Genomic DNA, 21,839 nt, shown 5'->3' on the forward strand with positions numbered 1-21,839 from the left:
AAGAGTAACTATACGTTTGAAATCTTTTCCATACATCAATTAAATTTTTTAAAACTGAAAAACCACCCAGAACCACACAAGCGCATTCCCCACCAAGAAAATGACGTGAAGAAAGAAATCAACTGTACGGTTTGTTCATTTATTTCAAATAATCGATGAAGAACAGATGCAAACAAAAGTTGACTTTAATTTAATATGTATATAGTACCACAACTTACAGAATCCAACACTTATAAAGGACTTTGGTTGACACTCTTCAAGTTTCTATCCAACAATGTGTTATTCTACTTTTAATGAGGAAGTATTTGAAGTACATGAATCAATCAACTTACCATGTTCAAAATATATTATCAATACATTTAACTGACTGCAAATGTGCTTGAGGGAATTTTAGGGGGCAATGAAAATGTTCTCAAATTGGATCACACTGATAGATGCACAAAACTATAGATTTATCAAAAGTCATTGAATTGTACACTTAGAATGAGTGAATTTTGTGACATGAAAATTACCATAGAAATCCAAGAGTCTTAACTGGTGATACCTGTTAAAATTTTTTTTTGACTAATGACAAGGTAGAACTATAAAAAGCAGAAAAACCAAAATGGGACATTCAAAGCAGTATTTAATACTGTTTCAAAATTAACATTACTTTTTCACATGAAATATTTTGCCATATTTCAACACATTTTCAATTTTCACAAGTTTTCTTACATTAAAGATAAAAGGTCTTTACTGCACCCACTGTCTATTCTTTAAAAAAATTTAAATTCTGAATCTAACACATATTCAGAAAAGCAAATAAAACGAGTGGACAGCTTAATGAAATGCCAGAAAGCAAGCATCCACGTAACCACGAATGAGGTCAAAAAATAAAGCATGACCTCAGGAGTTCCCTTCTATCCCCACCCAATGCTCTTCTGAATTCCTCCTCCTCACTACCCTGGCTTTTAAAATCACTACTAAAAAGCATACCTGTATAATTATGTTTTGCCTGCTTTTGTACTTGAGATTTATCCAATTGTTGTCAGTTGCTGTAATTTGTTCATTTTTATGATTGTCCAGAATTAGTATAGTATAGAGGTTGTACAAATATACCAGTTTTTGTATCCATTCTTCCGTTGACAGGCATTTGAGCTGCTTCAAGTTTTTGGAAATTGTTAACAACGCTGCTGTAAACATTCTTGGATACACGCTCTGCCCCACCTAAGCACACATTCCCCAAGGCGGGGACTTACTGAGTCACATGGTGTATCACCTTCATGTTTGCTATGTAATTACAAACTATTTTCCAAAGTGGTCGTGTCAGTTTCTGCTCCTAGTACAATCTCCATTGCTCCACACCCTCACTAGCATTTGGGAGTTGTCAGATTCTTCTTTTTGGCCAATTTAGGTGTAGAGAAATGCCAATCTAGTCTTCAGCTCATTTTGCCAATGATTAATGAGTTGAGCACCTTTTCATTTAAAAATAAGCATTTGTATTTCCCTTTTCCTGAAGTATCTATTCAATTATTTTGCCCACTTTACTACTGAAATGCTCACCTTTTTAAAAAATATATTATTTATTTATTTTGGCTGCGCTGGGTCTTAGTTGCAGCATGCAGAATTCTTAGTTGCGGCATGCATGCAGGATCTAGTTCCCTGACCAGGGATCAAACCCGGGCCCCCTGAATTGGGAGCGTGGAGTTTTACCCACTGGACCACCAGGGAAGTCCCTGAAATGTTCACCTTTTTCTTACTGATTTGTAGGAGTCCTCTAATATTCTGACATAAGCTTTTTGTTGGATACATGTTTTACAAATAATTTCTCAGCGGCTTTCCTTTTTTTTTAAATATCTGTATAGTGAAGGGTAACATATTAAAACGTGTACAAATGCTAGGCACAGCTTAATGAATTTTCACAAAGTGAACACACCTGTGTGACTAGCACCATATCCAGGAAAGAAAGATACTACCAGCATACTAGGAGCCTGACTTGTGCCCCCAACACGCACCCAAATCACTCTCTCTCCCAAGAGATAACAGCTATTCTTGACTTTTAATACCAAGATCAGTCTTTGCATGTTTAGGATGCCTTTTCTGTTTATGGTGTCTTCTGATTATGGTAAATTCTTAATGTTAACGTATTCAAATTTCTCAATCTCTAAATTCCTTTATAGTCAGTGCTTTCTGTGTCCTATTCAAGAAATCTTTCCCCACTCCAAGGTCATGAAGGTATTCTTATAAGAGCTTTTTTGTTTTGCCATTCACATTTCATTCTATAATCCACATAGAATTAATTTTTGGCTATGGTGTGTGGTAGGAGCCCAATCCCATTCTAATCCACATGGACACTCAATTGTCCCAGCACTACTTACTTAATAGACTGTCATTTCACTCATGTACCTGCAGTGGCTTTTTGATCATAACTCAACTGTGGGTCTCTTTCCGGGCTCCCCATTCTCTCACTGGACTATTTCTTACCCTTGCACCAATACCGTGAGTGTCTTGATTAGTATAATTTTACAAAAAGTCTTGACATTCAGTAAAGCAAATTTGCCCGCCTTAACATTATTCTTCAAGAGTCTTAACTACTTTTAGCCCTTTGCATTTCCATGTAAATTATAACACAAAAGCTGTCAAGTTCTTAAAAAAAAAAAAAAACAACCCAAAAACATCAAATAACAAAAACACTGTTGGGACTGCAGTGAAGTTCAGATCAATTTTAGAAACAGTCACATCTTTACAAATTGCTTCCTCCAACCTATGAACTGGAATATATCTCTCCATTTATTTAAGACTTCTTAATTTCTCTCAATAAAGTTTTACTGCTTTTTTCACATGGGTCTTATACTTCTCATTGGATTTATTAAACTATATTGATATTTTCTGATATTATTATAAATGTTATTTCACTTTCTAAGCAACTGTTGATTGTTTATAGAAATAAAATCAATGTTTTTGGTACATAATTTTTAAAAAGTCAAGGTACAATTCACATACAACATTATATTAGTTTCAAGTATACAACATAATGATTTGATATTTGTATATTGCAAAATGATCACAATAAGCCTATAGAATCAATTCTTATGTATAGATTTTACATCCAGGAACCATGCTAAACTCTCTTACCATCTCTTCTTTTTTTTTTTTTAATTTTATTTATTTACTTTTGGCTGCACTGGGTCTTCGTTGCTGTGTGCAGATTTTCTCTAGTTGTGGTGAGCGGGGGCTACTCTTCGTTGCAGTGCACGCGCTTCTCATTGCAGTGGCTTCTCTTGTTGTGGAGCACGGGCTCTAGGCGCACGGGCTTCAGTAGTTGTGGCTCGCAGGCTCTAGAGCGCAGGCTCAGTAGTTGTGGCCCACGGGCTTGGTTGCTCTGCAGCATGTGGGATCTTCCTAGACCAGGGCTCGAACCCGTGTCCCCTGAATTGGCAGGTGGATTCTTAACCACTGGATCACCAGGAAGCCCCTTACTATTTCTAATTATTTACCTATAGGCGCTTTTGCAGGTTCTACATACATATTCATAAAATCTACAAATAATTTTTATCTTTTATTTCTGTTTTTGGTCCTAGCGCACTGATGAAAAGAGGTCATAGTAGGCACTATGTCTTGTTATTGATCTGAAAAGGAATGCTTCAAGTATGATTTTGGCTCAAAGCATCCCTTAGAGAACACCCAGAGAACTGTTCTGTTCTCAGTCTGCTAGAATTTTTAAAAATCAGGAAGAGATTTAGAATTTAAACCTTTCTGCATCTAGTCAGAGGATTATGAGATTTTCCTCCTTAATCTGCTAATGTGAATTGCCTTGATATATTTTACTTATTGAACAATATGTTCTGAAAAATCATCAGTTCATGGAGATTTTCCTGATTATTATCTATAGTATTCTAAAGTATTATTCAGCCAACCTACATATGGCAGTTAGGTTGTTTCTAATTTTTATTTTTATTTTTTTGGCTGTGTTGGATCTTCGTTTCTGTGCGAGGGCTTTCTCTGGTTGTGGCAAGCGGGGACCACTCTTCATCGCGGTGCGCGGGCCTCTCACTATAGCGGCCTCTCTTGTTGTGTAGCACAGGCTCCAGACGCGCAGGCTCAGTAGTTGTGGCTCATGGGCCTAGTTGCTCCATGGCATGTGGGATCTTCCCAGACCAGGGCTTGAACCCGTGTCCCCTGCATTAGCAGGCAGATTCTCAACCACTGCGCCACCAGGGAAGCCCTCTAATATTTTATTATTACAGATTACACCATAATAAACAACCTGGCGTATATGCAAATATTTTCTTCATATTCTTAGAGGTGTATCTTGAGAATAAATTCCTAGAAGTGAGATTGCTGGGCCTAAGAGTAAATGTGTACTTCTGCTGTTATTGTTAAATATTGCTGAATTCTCCTCCAAAGGGACTGTACTATTTTGTATTCCTACCAGTGATGAATGAGCATCTGTCACAGCCTAAGCAACAGTAGTTTTAATCTGCATGTCTCTTATTATAAGTTGAGTATCTTTTCATATGTTTAAGGGCTATTTGTACATCTGTGTCTGTATCTACGTGTGTACTGTCTGTTCATGTCTTTTGCCTAGTCTTTTAACGTGCTTGTTGGTTTTTGTTGTCGCAACTTAAAATTTTTATTTATATATTAAGGATGTTAGCCCCTTGTCTTTTTTACTTTGACTATGGCTTTCTTTCTCTGACAGTCAAAAGGTGATTTCTTATCCAATATTCAAAGTCAATGATATGAGACTATGTTTTTCCCAAGTGAACATTAAAACTGGTTTCTACCTTTGGATGAATCAGTTCATAACCTATAACTGTCTAGTTCTTTTAGTTGAAATTCGAATGGGATGACATTTCTTTCCTCATTACCAACAAACCTTTTTGCCTCAGACCACACTAAAATCTAATCTAACTACTGAATATATTTCTAACAATCCAATACAAAGGCAGTGATTTCGAGCTGCAAGTTAATTTATTCAGCTTCATTATCCTATCACTCAAGGTAGTATGAAAACATTCCATCATGAAGGTTCAGTTTCACCCTCATTACACCTATTAAAGAGCATCTGCAAGCTGACTATAAAATGAAGACTACAAATGATATAAAAAGGTGAATATTCAAGGTATTTCATGATGTTTTCCAATGTGCTCTCTCCCTGTATGACCAACTCCTACACACTCGGAGTCTCAGTTCAGGCTAGATCCCCTGTGCTGAACTCCCTTAGCCTCTTTTTTTGCTCACCCATAATACACTGTGCACATCTCTAACCATCATTATGTACTGTTGGCTTTGTCTTGTTGACTACATAGTAAGCTTCTTGAAAGACAAATCTGGGTAACCACTCATTTTTTTATTGTTTGGCATTAGTAATAAACAGATCCTTTTTGAATTAATGTATTGTTGAATAAATAAATGAATTTCACAGCTCTAAGGGTTATATTATGTTCTAGTAAACAAATGGCTAGATAATATATATATTACATATGTATTGATGCACTGTCTTATATGACATGTGTGTGAAAGAAGATAAAATACTAGCATAATACCATACCACCTGCAGCTCCTGGGTTAGATGAGAAAGGTAGCATGTTTATGTATCAAAGGTAAAACCATATGATAATCAGAAATCAAAGCACTACAGTAAAAGAAGATTTCTAAATGAATAATTAAAATATTCAACTATATAAAGTAACAGGAGAACAAGCAACTACACCTGTAAAACTTGAAGACTATAATCAGGATAAGAAAATAAATTATCATACATGATCTGGTATGGTATAGACTAAGCTTTTCCAGCTAGAATAATTTGCTATTAAATCTAGAGCAAGGATCAAAAATAACAAATGTTCTTCTATGTGGTAGCACTGCATAAACAACAGATAATCAATGCTTACAGAACACTTAACTACGTGCCAGGCAATGTTCTAACTTTATATGTGTCAACTCATTTAATCCTCACAATAATTCTATGATATAGGTGTTAATCAGTCCCATTTAGTTTGTAGAAGGTGAAAACTGGGGCACAGAAAAGTTAGGTAACTTGTCCATTATCACACAGCAGTCTGACCCTAGAGTCCATGCTTCTAACTGCCATGTCCCATTTGCCACTTTTGTAATTTAATTGTCCACAAAGCCTAAAGAGGACCTGCAAGATAATCTGCGTCTCAAGGTCCTTAACGTAAGTCCCTTTGCCATGTAACATACATGCTCACAGGCTCTGGGGATTGGAATATGGATGTCTTCGGGGGGCCATACAGCTAACTGCCTAAACCAGGATTTCTCAACCAGGTTTCCACAGAATCCTAGGGGTGTGCTGGAGCTGTGGCTAGGAGCTCCACAAAAGAGAGTGATTAAGAAGGAATAAACGCCACCTGAACTTTGTGTACTGAGCAATGCGTGTCCACTGTGATGGACAGAGACTGGGCAGTCCCTACAGCAACTCTATTACTGGTCTTTGAGCCTCATATGGCAATGGGCGGTAGGACCACGTTCATCTGGTTGGATCCATTTTTAGCTTTTCATGCGAGAGAGGGGCAGCCACTGGCAGCTGGTAAGCTCTACAGTGCATGGAGGAAGGCAGCCCGGTGCTGTCAGCCTCTCCTGATTTACCTGCCCTACCTCCCCAGTGTATCACCAACTGGAGCAAACATGTCCTACTGCTGTCAAAGAAAACTGGGGGGAATTATTTGATTCAATGTGGCTTCTGAAGAAGAGGTATGAGCTAGGAGAGGAGGATTCCCAACCTAAGCCTACAGATGATTCTGATAAGGTAACAACAACGAATCACAAGCTCCAGGGTCATTTTACTCCACTAGGGCAATAGGGGACACACCAAAGTCCACCTTGATGATGAAAACTATTTATCAATACGTTGTATTTGGACCAGTAATCCAAGTTGTCCTATTCCATATTGCATCAACTGTAGAAGACAATTTATGAACGCAGCTATGGCTCCAGAAACATAAAAAAAATCACTTAACTACAAATCACAACCATTGACAAGGTGCTAATATTTTGAGGTTCTAATAGCCATTTAAAATAAACAGAGTAAAGGGAACCCTCTTGCACTGTTGGTGGGAATGTAAATGGATACAGCCACTATGGAGAACAGTACGGAGATTCCTTAAAAAACTGAAAATAGAACTACCATACGACCCAGCAATCCAATACTGGGCATATACCCTGAGAAAACCATAATTCAAAAAGAGTCATGTACCAAAATGTTCATTGCAGCTCGATTTACAATAGCCAGGACAAGGAAGCAACCTAAGTGTCCATCGACAGATGAATGGATAAAGAAGGTGTGGAACATATATACAATGGATTACTCAGCCATAAAAAGAAACGAAGTTGAGTTATTTGTAATGAGGTGGATGGACCTAGAGTCTGTCATACAGAGTGAAGTAAGTCAGAAAGAGAAAAACACATACCGTATGCTAACACATATATATGGAATTTAAGAAAAAAAAAAAAGGTTCTGAAAACCTCGGGGCAGAAGCAGAGGAGCACCTGCAGCCCTCGTCCTTCACCCACAACACCTCTGTTCCAAGGGAAGCTGGTAACACTGCGGAACCTACCGTAAGGAGGATCTCCTCACGTGGACTGGTTGGTTCTCTGTATGGGGCCAAGACACTCTGAAAGAGAGAGATTTCGGAGAACCAGACTAGGAATGGACCGCCAGCCCAGAGACCAGGAGTCTGTGTGCCAAGTCCACAGAAGAAAACAGAGGTTACATGGAAACTGAAGTCCATGAAATCCTTTAAGACCCTGTCCTCACATGATTGTTCTTCCTGGTCTAAAACGAAAAATGGCATGATGGTCTTTGTTCCAAAACAGTAGTATATCATCACCTAGACAAGACTCCTAAAGAGGCAATGACCTTTTGGATAATTACTGAGAATTATATCTTTTGAAAACCCTGTGATTTGAGTTTGCTTATTAAGTAACTTTATTTGTTTGATGTTTTATGTGATATTGTACAGATGTTCCCACGGGCGTTGGTTCTAAAATAAGAGGTGAGTTGGTCCTTATTTTGCCTTAGTGCTTCGGAAATTAAACACCACTAACAAGGAGTATATTAATTTTTTATCCACACTTACAGCAGAGTTCTATCAGGTGTCTAAAATGTAGACTAAGCAATATCATATATATGTGATAATACATATAATCTTGTTAGTTTTCATTGCTTTAAATTTATAATACTTATAACTAAACTCACATATCTAGTACTATTGACACAGATTCTCTGTCATCCAAATTTCTAATTTTTTTAAGTTTATTTATTTATTTATTTAGGCTGTACCAGGTCTTAGTTGTGGCATGTGGGCTTCTTAGTTGCAGCATGCAGATTCTTAGTTGCAGCATATGGGTTTCCTACTTGCGGCATGCAAACTCTTAGTTGCTGCATGCATGCAGGATCTAGTTCCCCAACCAGGGATCAAACCCAGGCCCCCTGCATTGGGAGCATGGAGTCTTACCCACTGGATCACCAGGGAAATCCCTGTCATCCAAAATTTTTTAAGTGCACATTTCTTTGTGCTGCTAAAGCATGATAAAAGAAAAAAGGACATACATGATAATACTTCGCATTTAAGTAGCATTTTTTTTCTTTCAAGAAAAATACTTTAGTTATTCTGGGATAATTTTAAACACGATTTAAGATAATGATATTGATCAAACCAGCCACAATATTTGGTAGATAGGTAACACATTAAATGTGTCTTCAAATTCTAGCAATAGATAATCTTTGCAACTGACATTGCAGGTAGATAAAAAGTTATGGAGGGACTATTTATTTGTTTTGAAATACTGAATTCAATTTAGAGGTAGAAATTGTGGTAAAACATTAAAATACACATACAAGTTCTTTTAGCAAGTAATTTATTGTCTAGCAGTTGATGAAAATGGGTTCCTCTAAGCTTTCACGAAAAAGAGTTTGAAAAACTGTAAGTAAGAGGTTTGTTTGTGTTTAAAACTGCTTTAAAAGTTTGAAAAAAAATCTTAGGGGCCATTATTTAAATAATATTGTATCTAGGTCTATGAAATTAAAATTATAGCTGATTGAAGTTGCTTGCATACATAAAGAATGTATCAGTGTCACTATCACATTTTGGAAAAAAAAATAATAAACACACATCCACAAAGTCTAGAAGGAGTCAGTGGGCATGTGCTTCATGTAGAAATGCTAGTTTAAAAAGGGCAATCCATCATTCCCTACAGCAAGCAAGGAAGAGCTCCCCACAGGTGTCTGAGTTGAAAGGTTGAACTGCCAGAGTACTTTCAAGAAAGAGTAGGCCAGATGTTGCCGGGTGCTTTGAAGATGAGGCCTGCAGGATGTAGCATACTTAACAGACATTTCATATGAACCAGTCTCTGCAAAGCTCTGAAGAAAACCCTTTAATTTCAAGTGACAGGATGCTTGGATTTAAAAGAAAAAGTATTAACTTGTAAAAGGAAATCCTGAAATATTTCCACGACTGCTTGCGCTTGAGAGAGAAAAAATATATAAATAAGTCTTACATCTCATTAAAAACCAGTCTGGAGAACAAGAGAACAAAATCAAAGAGTATTTTCCTTCCCTTTATATACTAATAAATGCCTGGGTGAGGAACACTTTCTCTGATTCTTCTGCACAGCCTGAGAACTTGAGACTTTTGGAGAAGAAAAAGAACTTCGCGAGCTGTGGTCTAACCGTACACCTGAGATGATATTCACCGCTGTGCCCCTAGGCATGCTCTGGATTTCTGTGAAAGAAGGATGCCCTGATAGTCATAGGAAAGCAATGAACATTTTGTTGCAATTTTCAACCTCTTATATGTGTGAGCAAGAAAAAAACTTCATTTCAGCTGAAAGTGAAATTCATGTTTGCTTATTTCTCAAGTTCAACTCAGAATAGAGTACTTGTGCAGGAAAACCCAAGCACAGGTTTCACGCTGAAGAGGTAAATTTCATTCTTTATTTTTAGTTTCAAAAATAAACATGTTTTATGCATATTTAAGCTTATATAAGAGCTCAAAAGACCAACACATTTGTATAATTTTGAACCTGCTAAGCCTATGTTTGAGTTTAATCACGTCATTCAGTAAAAAAATGGTTTTTAAAATCTTGAAAATTGTGCCTTGGCTATTTTTAATTCATATTTCCTGGGCTTAGGATTTTAAGAGCTTTATATTCAGCAATGTCAATACATTTTTAGGCCATAAAAAACACATTATAAATTTATATCCTTGATTTAAATGAAATCTACCAAGCTTACCTTTAGAAGAATTAAATCCTACTTTGGCTTCATTCAATTATTTAACAAAAATTTATGATGTTTGCCATATGAGTTTTTTAAATTTTGAAAAGGAAAAAGATTAATATCAAAAAAGATAAGATAATATCTACCTCCCCCCCTCCCCCCATTAAAGGCTGGCTAAAAAGTCACTTTGGGTTTTAAATAGGAAAAAACGATTCTGGGTCCTACCACATCTGCACACCATACCTTATTCCTCATTAGCCTCACAGTGGTGCTGGTTACAGACCTGTAGGCGTTTGTCAGCACGCATAAACCTGCACACTAAAAAGGGTGAATGTTGTATATGTAAGTGACACCTCAATAAACCTGACTTTTAAAAAAAGTCACAATAAACTTACAATTCAGTAACTTATATAAAAACAAAGATAATAAATTAAAAGTCACAACAATTCCCAGAACTACCTTGCCACCAAATGCAAACACAGCCTAGGCATAACTAAAATCTTGGATTCTCTCAGAATAACAAGGAAAATAAAATGCTTCCTGCTTTACAGTTAAGTGAAAGGTTAAATGCCATCTTGTTATTTTGATAATGTCAATGAATATAATTTTACGAGTCATTTTTTAATGACACCTATAGGTCGTGGACAATAATGACCCCAAACTAAAAACAGCTAATTAAACTACATGTACTCGTTCAAAAAAGAAATTCAGAGAATAGAAGGGTTCAGTAAGCCTTCTGTACCTCTGAAATGAAATATCACAATGCTATATCAGTTTACAAAAATCTATTCAGTTTGGGCTTACTCTTACATAGCAAATGGATTTAATTTACGACAGAAGTTTCTTTTCAACTCAGCAACCTGAACCTCATAAAAACCTTGATCTGTATGTTTCATGGCTTACATCATCTGCTTTAAAGATCTTGTTTGCTACAGAAGTACAGCAAGCGAGCAAACAACCAAGTCAGATAGAAATTTATAGTACTGGAAGCTACGGCAATGATAATATGTGGTTTGCAAAGGGAATAACAACTATTCAGTTAGTAAAACAGCGAGATAATTTCTCTCACCATCTCAGCAATTTTGAAATTTCCTACATATATGACAAAAACAAGAAAAATACATCTCTCTTTTCATAAAGCAAGGTACATTAGGAATAATGCCCTATACCAAAGAAACATTATTAACAATAACAGCTACCATCTACAATAATTTTCCCAATAATCCTATAGTGTAGGTATTGTTATCTCCATTGAAAGATGATGATGATGAGAATAATCACCTCACTAATATTCAGCATATGACAGGTACTGTGCTAAAAGCTTTATATGCTGTACCTTGTTTAGTCTTCACAGGAACCTTATGAGTTAGGCATGATTATCATCCCATTTTATAAATAAAGAAATTGAGGTTCAAACTGGTTTAAGAATAGGTGCAACTAGTAATGGACAGAAATTAGACTCAAGCCCAGTGTCTGTTGGTTCAAGTCTATGTTGCTCCAACTCCATAATGCCTCCTCCCCAAGGGGCATTATAAACACTGGAATATCACTATTATTACTGTACTACTTTATTGCACTTCACAGATATCACATTTTTTACAAATTGAACATCTGTGGTAACCCTGTGTCAAGCAAGCAAGCCAGTCTACTGGCGCCATTTTTCCGACAGCATTTGTTCACTTCGTGTCTCTGTGTCACATTTTGATAATTCTTGCAATATTTCAAACTTTTTCATTATTATTACATTTGTTACAGTGATCTGTGATCAGTGATCTTTGATGTTACCATTGTAACCGCAGATGTGGTGGAAATAGGAAGAGAACTAGAATTAGAAGTGGAGCCTGAAGATGTGACTGAATTGCTGCCATCTCATAAAACTTTAACAGATGAGGAATTGCTTCGTACAGATGAGCAACGAAAGTGGTTTCTTGAGATGGAATCTACTCCTGGTGAAGATGCTGTGAAGACTGTTAAAATGGCAACAAAAAATTTAGACCATTACATAGACTTAGTTGATAGACAGTGGCAAGGTTTGAGAGACTTGACTCCAATTTTGAAAGAAGTTCTACTATGGATGAAGTGCCATTAAACAGCACTGCATGCTAGAGAGAAACTGTGAAAGGAAGAGTCAACCTAGGTGGCAAACTTCACTGTGCTCTTATTTTAAGAAGGTGCCACAGCTGCCCCAACCTTCTGTGACCGCCACCCTGATCAGTCAGCAGCCGTCAACGTTAGACAAAACTCTCCACCAGCAAGAAGGTTACAACTAGCTGAAGGTTCAGATGAGGGCCAGCATTTTTTTAGCAATAAAGTTTTTTTTTCTTTTTTTAATATTTGTTTATTTATTTATTTCTGGCTGCGTCGGGTCTTGGCTGCGGCACATGGGCTCCCCTCTAGTTGTGGAGAGAGGTTTCCAGAGTGTGCAGGCTCAGTAGTTGCGGCGTGTGGGCTCCAGAGCACGTGGGCTATGTAGTTGCAGCACATGAGCTCTCTAGTTGTGGCGCACGGGCTCAGTAGTTGCGGCGCGCGGGCTTAGCTGCCCCATGGCATGTGGGATCTTAGTTCCCTGACCAGGGATCAAACCTGAGTCCCCTGCGCTGGAAGGCAGTTTCTTAACCACTGGACCACCAAGGAAGTACCAGCAATAAAGTATTTTTTTAATTAAAGTATGTACCTTGGTTTTTTTAGACATAATGTTATCACATGCTTAACAGACTATAGTGTACACGTAACTTTTATATGTACTGGGAAACCAATAAATCTGTGTGACTTGCTCTCTTGCAATACTCACTTTATTGTGGTGGTCTGGAACCAAACCTGCAGCATCTCCAAGGTCTGCCTGTACTTTTATTACCAAGAAAGTTATCAGGATAATATATAAATTGTATCTAGCTGTATCTTAAAGCTTCTGGTGTCTATTTTAAAATACATCACAATATATCAGCATAGTACACTAAAGTGAACTATTATAGTTTACCAGAAATAAAAACTGTGTACTGCATAAGAACAGAACAGAGTAAAACAGTAATTGGGAGAGGCAAGAAATTTATCCAGGGTGCCTGCCTAAGTTACTGACAGAGAGGGAAGATCTTCTGTAAACCAAAAAGCCTTGCCATACGTTATTTGCTTTCCTAAAACAAGATGGGAAGAAAAGGGCATTTGCTTAATATTTATTCTCCCTGGGTCCAGTTTTAATGACCACAATTTGATTAATTAAAGAAGTACTTACAACAGTGTACAGAAAAGAGTTAACATAGCAGGTCTGAGACGGTTACTCTTAGAAAGGCCTGAGTACAAGGTCGACCCCTAACTAGAGTCTGGGAATCTGGATTTTGGGAGGGTTCCTACTATCCCCTGATGAGAATGGTCACTGTGCCTAAGTTATTTTTACAAACAACATGGTTTATGCTGAATTATCTGCTTTCCTTCTAGGAGTCTGGAATTTTGGTCAGTGCTAGGCAGAGGGTGTCTATGTGATCAGCCGCCAGTAACAGCTCTGGGCATGGAGTGTCTAATGTGCATCCCGCTTCCCTAGTGGACACTTCACGTGTGTCATTACAATCTGTCACTAGAGGAATCAAGCACAAGCTATGTGACTCCACTGGCAAAGGACTCTTGGAAGCTTGCACCTGGTTTCCTCCAGACTTCGCTCATGCACCTTTTCCCTTTGCTGACTTTGTTTTTGTATTCTTTCTCTGGAATAAATCACAGCTGTGAGTACAATCACATGCTGAGTCCTGTGAGTCCTCCTAGTGAATCTCCGAACCCGAAGGTGGTCTTTGGAACCCCAAAACAGATAGTAAGATACTTTCAGACTATACTTATAAAACAGCTACTGCCCAAAACATGACCATTTGCTTAAGACTGGCATGAACCCTGGAGAGGTTTTACTCTCTACTAGCAAATACCAAAATAAGTTCCAAACACCTTGACCTTGTATTGAGTTAAGTAATGTATATTTTTAACAAGTGATACCCACCGGGAACTCTAGCAGGGAAGGCATCAGGAGACCCTGCTCCAGCACCACCCTCTTCTTCATCTTCTTCAAATTCCAAATTTTCTTCTTCACCAGGTGCTAAAATCCTTCTACATGCAAAAGGACAGAAAAAAGAGTGAGTTACAAAATTAAATATACTAGAGAAGCCTCATAGCTACTCATTTCCTAGGTTAAGATGTTGATATAAAAAACGCTGACATAAAATGTTAATATGTTACTACTAATGATATCAGTATACCAACACTGATATAAAACATCCAGAAATCTCTGAAAAATAGGTATAAAATAAGATGATAGAATAAGAAGACAAATATTGGTGCTTATTTATTTTACCTTAAGGGGACAGGCTGAACATCAAATGGGAATTCTTTATTATATGTAAGAATATTCTTTAGGACTAGAATAAAAAGAAAAAGACACATGAATTATCTCATGAATCAAAATAAACAATTTTATTGTCAATGACTGATTTTTAGTCAATTTTACTATGCCTATTAATACTTTTAAAAAATTCCCAATCTTATCATCATCCAGAGCCACAAACCATTAACTATCTTAGCAAAATGAAAATATCCATACTCCAAGTACCAGTAATTTCAGAGTATTGTTAGACCTCCAAGGAGAATTACTTCTAGAATCTCAGAGCCCTTATGGAAAATGAACCCTGAAATAGTTCTATGTACAAAGTCCTACGTGAGACATGGGGCACCAGAGAAGAGAGTAACTGCTCCCTGGAGTATTTAAATTAAAAGATTGGTGTCAAAGATGACCAATGAGAGGGACATGAGCATATCTTATTCTACGTCCTGATTAGACTTCCTCTCAACTCCATAAAACTGGTAAAGTTTATAGTAGTGAGGTTATAATTCTCATACGCATTTTACCATAGTTTATTATAAATGTGTAATATATACATACATATATGTACATATATTCTTACACACACACACACACACACACACACACAAACACAAAGAGGGATTTATCTTCAAGAGAAGTCTTCAAACAACATGGTACCACCTCCTGCATTATGGTTGTGGTCAATGACTATATCCTGGCATGTAAACTTAAAGAGAGATGCTATATGTAACTTAGTGCTTCATATCTGGTCTTATGGATTCCCAGTAACTACCTGCAACTATATGAAGGTGAAGTAATAGCATTAATTGGGCAACCCAAAATATTTCTATGATTTTATTTTATTTTATTTTATTTATTTATTTTTTTGCGGTACGTGGGCCTCTCACTGTTGTGGCCTCTCCTGTTGCGGAGCACAGGCTCCGGATGCACAGGCTCAGCGGCCATGGCTCACGGGCCTAGCTGCTCTGCGGCATGTGGGATCTTCCCGGACCGGGGCACGAACCTGTGTCCCCTGCATCGGCAGGCGGACTCCCAACCACTGCGCCACCAGGGAAGCCCTCTATGATTTTATACTCAACTTATTCAGTCTCTCTAAGTTTGGAGTCCTGTAGTTGAGAGCTAAAATAGGTATGGATGTTGTCATCCCCAAAAAGGAAATCCCTGTGTACAAGGTTGCAATTATATGCCTTACTCCAATCGGAGCTGGATGTGTTTATCAGACTTCTTCTAACATATGCACTCCTACTAAGCCCTTCGGGGAGAGAAGTCTGAGACTTGGGTCTGGATTCTCACTCATTCTTATTCTCTCTCCCTCTCCAACTCTTACCCTCATTCTTCCTCTCTTTTTCTTCTCCTCAACAAACGTGCACTGAGTGCTAAAGATATGGCAGTGATAGAGACAGAGGGTTCTTGCCCTCATATGTGGATCTTAGATCCTAGTCAGGAAAAGCAGACAATAATAAGCCAACAAATAAACAAGATAATGTTAAGACTGCAATTAGTGTAATGAAGGACACAGAGGATGCTTGTGTACGTGGAATAGAGGGATAACTTCAGCTGAGGTGAACAGGGTAGGCCTCTCAAACCTGAATTACTAGAAGACATTTGAGCCATGACCTGGATGAGAGGAAATGTCCACAAGTAGCTCTGGGGCAAGGGCTCTCCAAGAATTAGAGAACAAGCGAGAGCAACAACAAAGGCTCTGGGGCAGGAGCTTGTTCAAGGAATAGAATGGACTGTAGAGCTAAAGTCTGATAAGCAAGGGGGAAGTAGCAAAAGATCTGAAATCAGATCTTAGCCCTACAAGGATGTTAATGACTTGAGCATTCACATAACTACTCTGAATCTCCGCTTCCCCAGTTCTAAAATCAGAATACCATTTCCTTCCCAGACTGTTGAGAAAATTAAATTAAATAACACAGTATATGACATTGCATGGGAACATTCGAAGTACCATAAAAGTATAAGTCTACATTATTATATGGTAATTTATTTCTCCATAGTTTTCCCTATCTGGCTGACTAGAATCCTATTATTTCAGATCTCACTAAGAAGGACTATTTTTAAAATTATAAGACTATCCTCTCTAAACTTGGTGCATGAATGCTCCTTGTAAGTTATTCATTCAACTCAAATATCAATTAATTCATCAGTCCCCAACCTTTTTGGCACCAGGGACCGGTTTCATGGAAGACAATTTTTCCACAGACTGGGGGTGAGGGAGGGGGGATGGTTCAGGTGGTAATGCGAGCGACGGGGAGCAACAGGGAGCAACGGGGAGTGACGGGGAGCGATGGGGAGTGATGGGGAGCGACAGGGAGCGACGGGGAGTGATGGGGAGTGATGGGGAGCGGCGGGGAGTGATGGGGAGCGATGGGGAGCGGCGGGGAGTGATGGGGAGTGACGGGGAGTGATGGGGAGTGACGGGGAGCGGCAGATGAAGCTTCGCTCGCTCACCGCCAGCCACTCACGTCCTGCTGTGAAGCCGGTTCCTCACAGGCCGCAGACCAATACTGGTCTGCGGCCCAGGGGTTGGGGACCCCTGAATTAATCATTTACACAGTATTATGCTAGATACTGAGAACAGGGAATGGGTGACAAAAAAAAAAAGATCATGTATATCCATACCAGAAATGATCACATTTTAATAATAAAAAGGAAAAGATCAAACCTTAAAATATGTACAAAACAACATCAATTAAAAAGTTGAAAATCATATTAGTCATTAAGAATGTCTTGAATTTGTATTATAATAAAAGAATTAAACAGTATTTTCTTTCCTTAGGTATCAATGCTTTGAAAAGGAAATGTTTGTTTTGCAGTAATAGCCTCTCCTTTATTTTGTATTTATAAGTATAGAGTATATCAGATATTTAATTTGTGTGAATAACTTTGGAAGAAAAATAACAGCTCCTTTCTCCCTTTCTGTAAATGTAGGATAGGTTTCCATTTTCACCAACTATGGAATAACAGGGATTCTAACGTCCTTTTAAAATAGGGTTCTAGGGGCTTCCCTGGTGGCGCAGTGGTTGAGAGTCCACCTGCCAATGCAGGGGACACGGGTTTGTGCCCCGGTCTGGGAAGATCCCACATGCCGCGGAGCGGCTGGGCCCATGAGCCATGGCCACTGAGCCTGCGCGTCCGGAGCCTGTGCTCCACAACGGGAGAGGCCACAACAGTGAGAGGCCCGCGTACAGAAGAAAAAAAAAAAGTAGGGTTCTACATAAACTTTACATAGGATTTTTCTTCTGACACTAATATTGATATTTTAGGAGGATTTAGAGAAGAGAGGAGCAAGTTTATAATTCCATGGAAGGTATTATCATGAGCATGGAGTCTACCACCATTGGGGACTAACTGGCTCATCCAGTAGAAATCACACACACAGTGCCCCCCCTCTACTGGTAAGAACTCAGCACTCTCAGCCTGCTGTCATGGAGCAGGCCCTGCAACCCTCCTGAAGCTGACACTCTAAAAATCTCACAGACACACACCCCAGATGTATTCTTCTTTTGTGGCTGACATTTATCATTTTTGTGGTAGGCAAAAATGAGCAAATGCTTCCCATCTGAAAGGTTATTTTTTTAATTATGTGAGAAGTTTCCCTGAAGACATTCAACTTAAAAATCTGCCGAGTTCATACTATAGGCAAAGCGTTGAATGAGGCTCTGTGGGGAAAATACAGAAGTTATTCACAATCTTCTTGAGGAGAGAAATAAATATAAGTGAGAAAAATACAGGGAAGACTACAATGGTGGCTACAAAAAGTGCTCCTAGAAAGGACATGAAGTAGAGTTTAATTATGGCTAGGGAAAGCACGGAAAGCTTTCAGAGAAAGGTGGGATTTCTTCGGGGCCTTCAAAGATGAATTAATGGAAGGGAACTTCACAGTTTATGGGGTCGTCACGGGGGGACAAGTTTGAGTAAGAAGTAGTCTGTTACTAAGGATTAACATAAGAAAATCAAGTAACTAGTACTTTCAAGATCTTAGTTTTAGTATGAATTTCAGACAGGATTATATTTTTAAAACTTTGAAGGAAGAATACATTAGCAAAATAAACCAACTAGGACTAACATGTTGAAAGACACAGTCATTCATTAATTTTCCTTTCCTTAACGTTCTTAGAAGAGGCAGAGGTCAGCTTGACTAAGGACACTTAATCTGAAATATAGTCAAACACCAATTTATAGAAAATGTTTAATTCTGATAAAATAATTAACTCATAACAAGTGCCTAGATTTTATAAATTCAAAATTAATTACAGAGCATATCCTACTGAGATACAATATACACATTTATGTTCCTTTTAGAGGCAACAGCAACTTAAAATCATCTAAAAAGATAATAAGTACCAGGAAGGGAGAAGTCCAAATGAGAAGCATTATATAAATTCAAACTATAACAAAATGAATCCCAATAATACTCTTTCCTTTCCATTCGCACACCAAATCTTAAAAAAAAATAAAATAAAATAAACAAACAAAGTAGAAGACTAATGCAGATTTTAGTCCAATCTTCCACTAAGATATGGGCCAATAATCTCTCAGGAGCTTGACCTGAAGAACCATGATATTTAGGATTGATGCCAATACTGCACCATTCCAAGTATTAATAACAGAGTGCAGTGGTAGGAATGCAGGCTTTGAGATCACTTAGAACCTTGGTCAAAATCCGGTTCTGGCATTTACAAGCTGTAAGATCACGGGCAAGTGTCAGTAAGCAAAATGCCATTGAGACGATTTATCTGAGTGCTTGGCATACTGCTGCTACTCAAAAAAATGGCAACCATTGTTACCAACGAGCAAGTCTATGAGGCAACAGGAGGAATAACTGAGCGTGTCTATGGAAAGAGATAATAAACCTCTGAGTATAAGCGTTTACAAACTTTATAGTCATCCTACATACCTAACAGATTCTTAAGTTTTATTTGGAAACAAACTGAAAAGAAATGGAAAATAGTGACTAGATAAGGATCCCAAATCCTAATTATTCTTATCATTTAAAATTGAACGTTATGATTTTCTTTAGAAACATTATATAACTCAGACATCCTAACTGCAGCTGAAATCTTTTTTTTAAAGCCATCAATGTGCTTTTCTTAAAATAATCTTATATATAGCCAGTTGCAAAAGACCATACATTATATGATTCCATTTATATGAAATGTTCAGAACAGGCAAATTTATAGACACAAAAAGTAGATTAGTGGTTGCCTAGGGCTGGGAATTCGGGGAAGCTGGAGGGAAATGACTGAATGCTAACGGATAAAGGGTTTCTTTACAGGGTGATAAAAATGTCCTAAAAGTGACTGTGGTGATATTCAATACTTGTGCCCTTGCTTATATTTCAAACATTTCCTCTAAGAGAACATTCATTTGAACCAGCAAAAAAGCTTCATCTAGCAGCAACCTAACCACCAAAATATTTGAAGGAATTGTTTACCTCAAAAAAACTTTCAGAAAGGAAAATGAGGACAACAAGGAAATATTTTATAGAGTAGACCAAACAGCTGGACTGCAGTTTTCAGTGACATGCAGTATAAATAGGCATCAATGACTATAACTTTATATTCTCCAATAGACTCTACTTACTGTAAATGTTTACCAAAGTAATTTAATTATAGTCTTATTAAAGGGATTAAAACAAAATAAAGGCTAAAACAGATAGATGAGGTACGACATAGAATCAAATAATTTTTCATATTCTATAACGAAAGTGAACCAAAGAATAATTACTATAAATATTACAGGAATTATAAAAGCACAAAAAAATTACATAGGACCAGATATTAACAGAAATGACTCAAATCAGCATCTCTGCTAAATAACCTTAATATCCATAATAGCCCAAATATTTTTCTAAAGGAGTATCACTAAAAAATATAAAACAAAACTTACTTGGTTCTAGCTTCTTCAGATCCTCCAGTTTAAATTCTTCTTGGGACTGTGTGGACTGAATTTAAAACATGCGTGTTACATATTTTTATTACAAAGATTTCACTGCACCCTATGTCTTTTAAGTGGTTGACGACATATTCAAAAAGTAGCCAAAATAAATGAATCTATTTCTTGCTTTCAGAGTAAAAAAATAAAAAATTCCAAACTGGTTTTTGTTTTTTGGAACATTCAGGCTAAAAATAACAGAAAAAAAAATTGAAGTCATATCTTTTATTTTTACAGTTTATATAATATGAACTAAATCTTTTAATATGAGTTTAACCCATGAATTCTTACTTTATAAAACCTTGCTGAGACAGTACCGCTTTTGGCATGAATGCTAATATTTTATCAGAATAGTTCACAATAATTTCTTTTCCTTATATTACAAAGTTGGAGGGGGGGAACCTATTTACCTGTAAAGCTGCACTTCGTAATTCCAAGCATGTTGCAATTTTGCCTATGGTTTTCTGTAGGAAAAAGAAAAAGCTATAAATACCAAATACATCATAACTGTTAGTTATCCAAATCATCAAGTTAATTTTCATTGATAAGCGATCTATAATTTTAAAAAATAAGTTAAATTTTACTTCTTTTAGCATCTTGCAGGCTTTGGAGATGAGAAACAGGAGGTAAAGGGCTGGGATCAGGCAGAGAAGGTGAGTATATATTCGCTCCTGACCTAATGTGCCACAACCAATTTTAAATCAAGTTTGCTTTGATGATAGCTTTAGATATGATTTAAAGGGCAATGAAAAGGACTTCAAGCATCTTCCCTCCTAAGCTTTACCTTCTCTTCTTCTCCATAAAGTCTGATATTCACTAAAAGACTTAGAAACAAAAATATCTGAAAGTTAGCACAGTGGTATAATTTAATTTTGACTCAAATCCAATCTTGACTTGTTCAATTAAATATATCAACAATACTAAGCAGAATCAATACTTGTGACAAATGGTGGTAAATTTTACAGTCAGATCTGAGCTATAAAATAGATACAAGTGATAAGGCATAGTCCCTGTCTTTAATAAGCTCATGTTTCTATTATATAAGACACATTCAGAATCACTGTAACATAAAGCAGAGGCACTTGATTCTATAGGGCTTCAGCAAACTAAGTGGTAATATGTCCTGGAGAAACAGGACAAGAATCGGAATTAGGATTCAAGCCCCAGTGAGTGGGAGGATTTCTAAAACTAACGTACTAGGAAAACTGTCATGGTTCAGTTGTCTGAAGTACCAAACTGAAGCAGCGGGAGATAGGTTTGAAATGTGAAATGCATGTGTTGGGGGAGGGAGGTCATTATAAAGGGGACCTTCTAGGA

At 37.4% G+C, this 21,839-nt stretch overlaps 1 protein-coding gene across 2 annotated transcripts in view; it reads right to left on the reverse strand.

Moving 5' to 3' along the window:
- Positions 1–21,839, reverse strand: part of AIDA (axin interactor, dorsalization associated) — a 44,148-nt gene that overhangs the window by 7,683 nt on the left and 14,626 nt on the right. For both annotated transcript variants that reach the window (XM_081225445.1, XM_081225444.1), the window contains exons 3-6: positions 20,933–20,986; positions 20,478–20,532; positions 14,553–14,616; positions 14,202–14,308 (exon numbers count right to left, since the gene is read on the reverse strand). In XM_081225445.1, coding sequence (XP_081081571.1) covers positions 14,202–14,308; positions 14,553–14,616; positions 20,478–20,532; positions 20,933–20,986 — 280 coding nt within the window. The remainder of the gene's footprint in view (positions 1–14,201; positions 14,309–14,552; positions 14,617–20,477; positions 20,533–20,932; positions 20,987–21,839) is intronic.

Source organism: Mesoplodon bidens, assembly GCF_964165515.1.
Source record: "Mesoplodon bidens genome assembly, chromosome: 2".
Lineage (NCBI taxonomy): Eukaryota > Metazoa > Chordata > Mammalia > Artiodactyla > Ziphiidae > Mesoplodon > Mesoplodon bidens.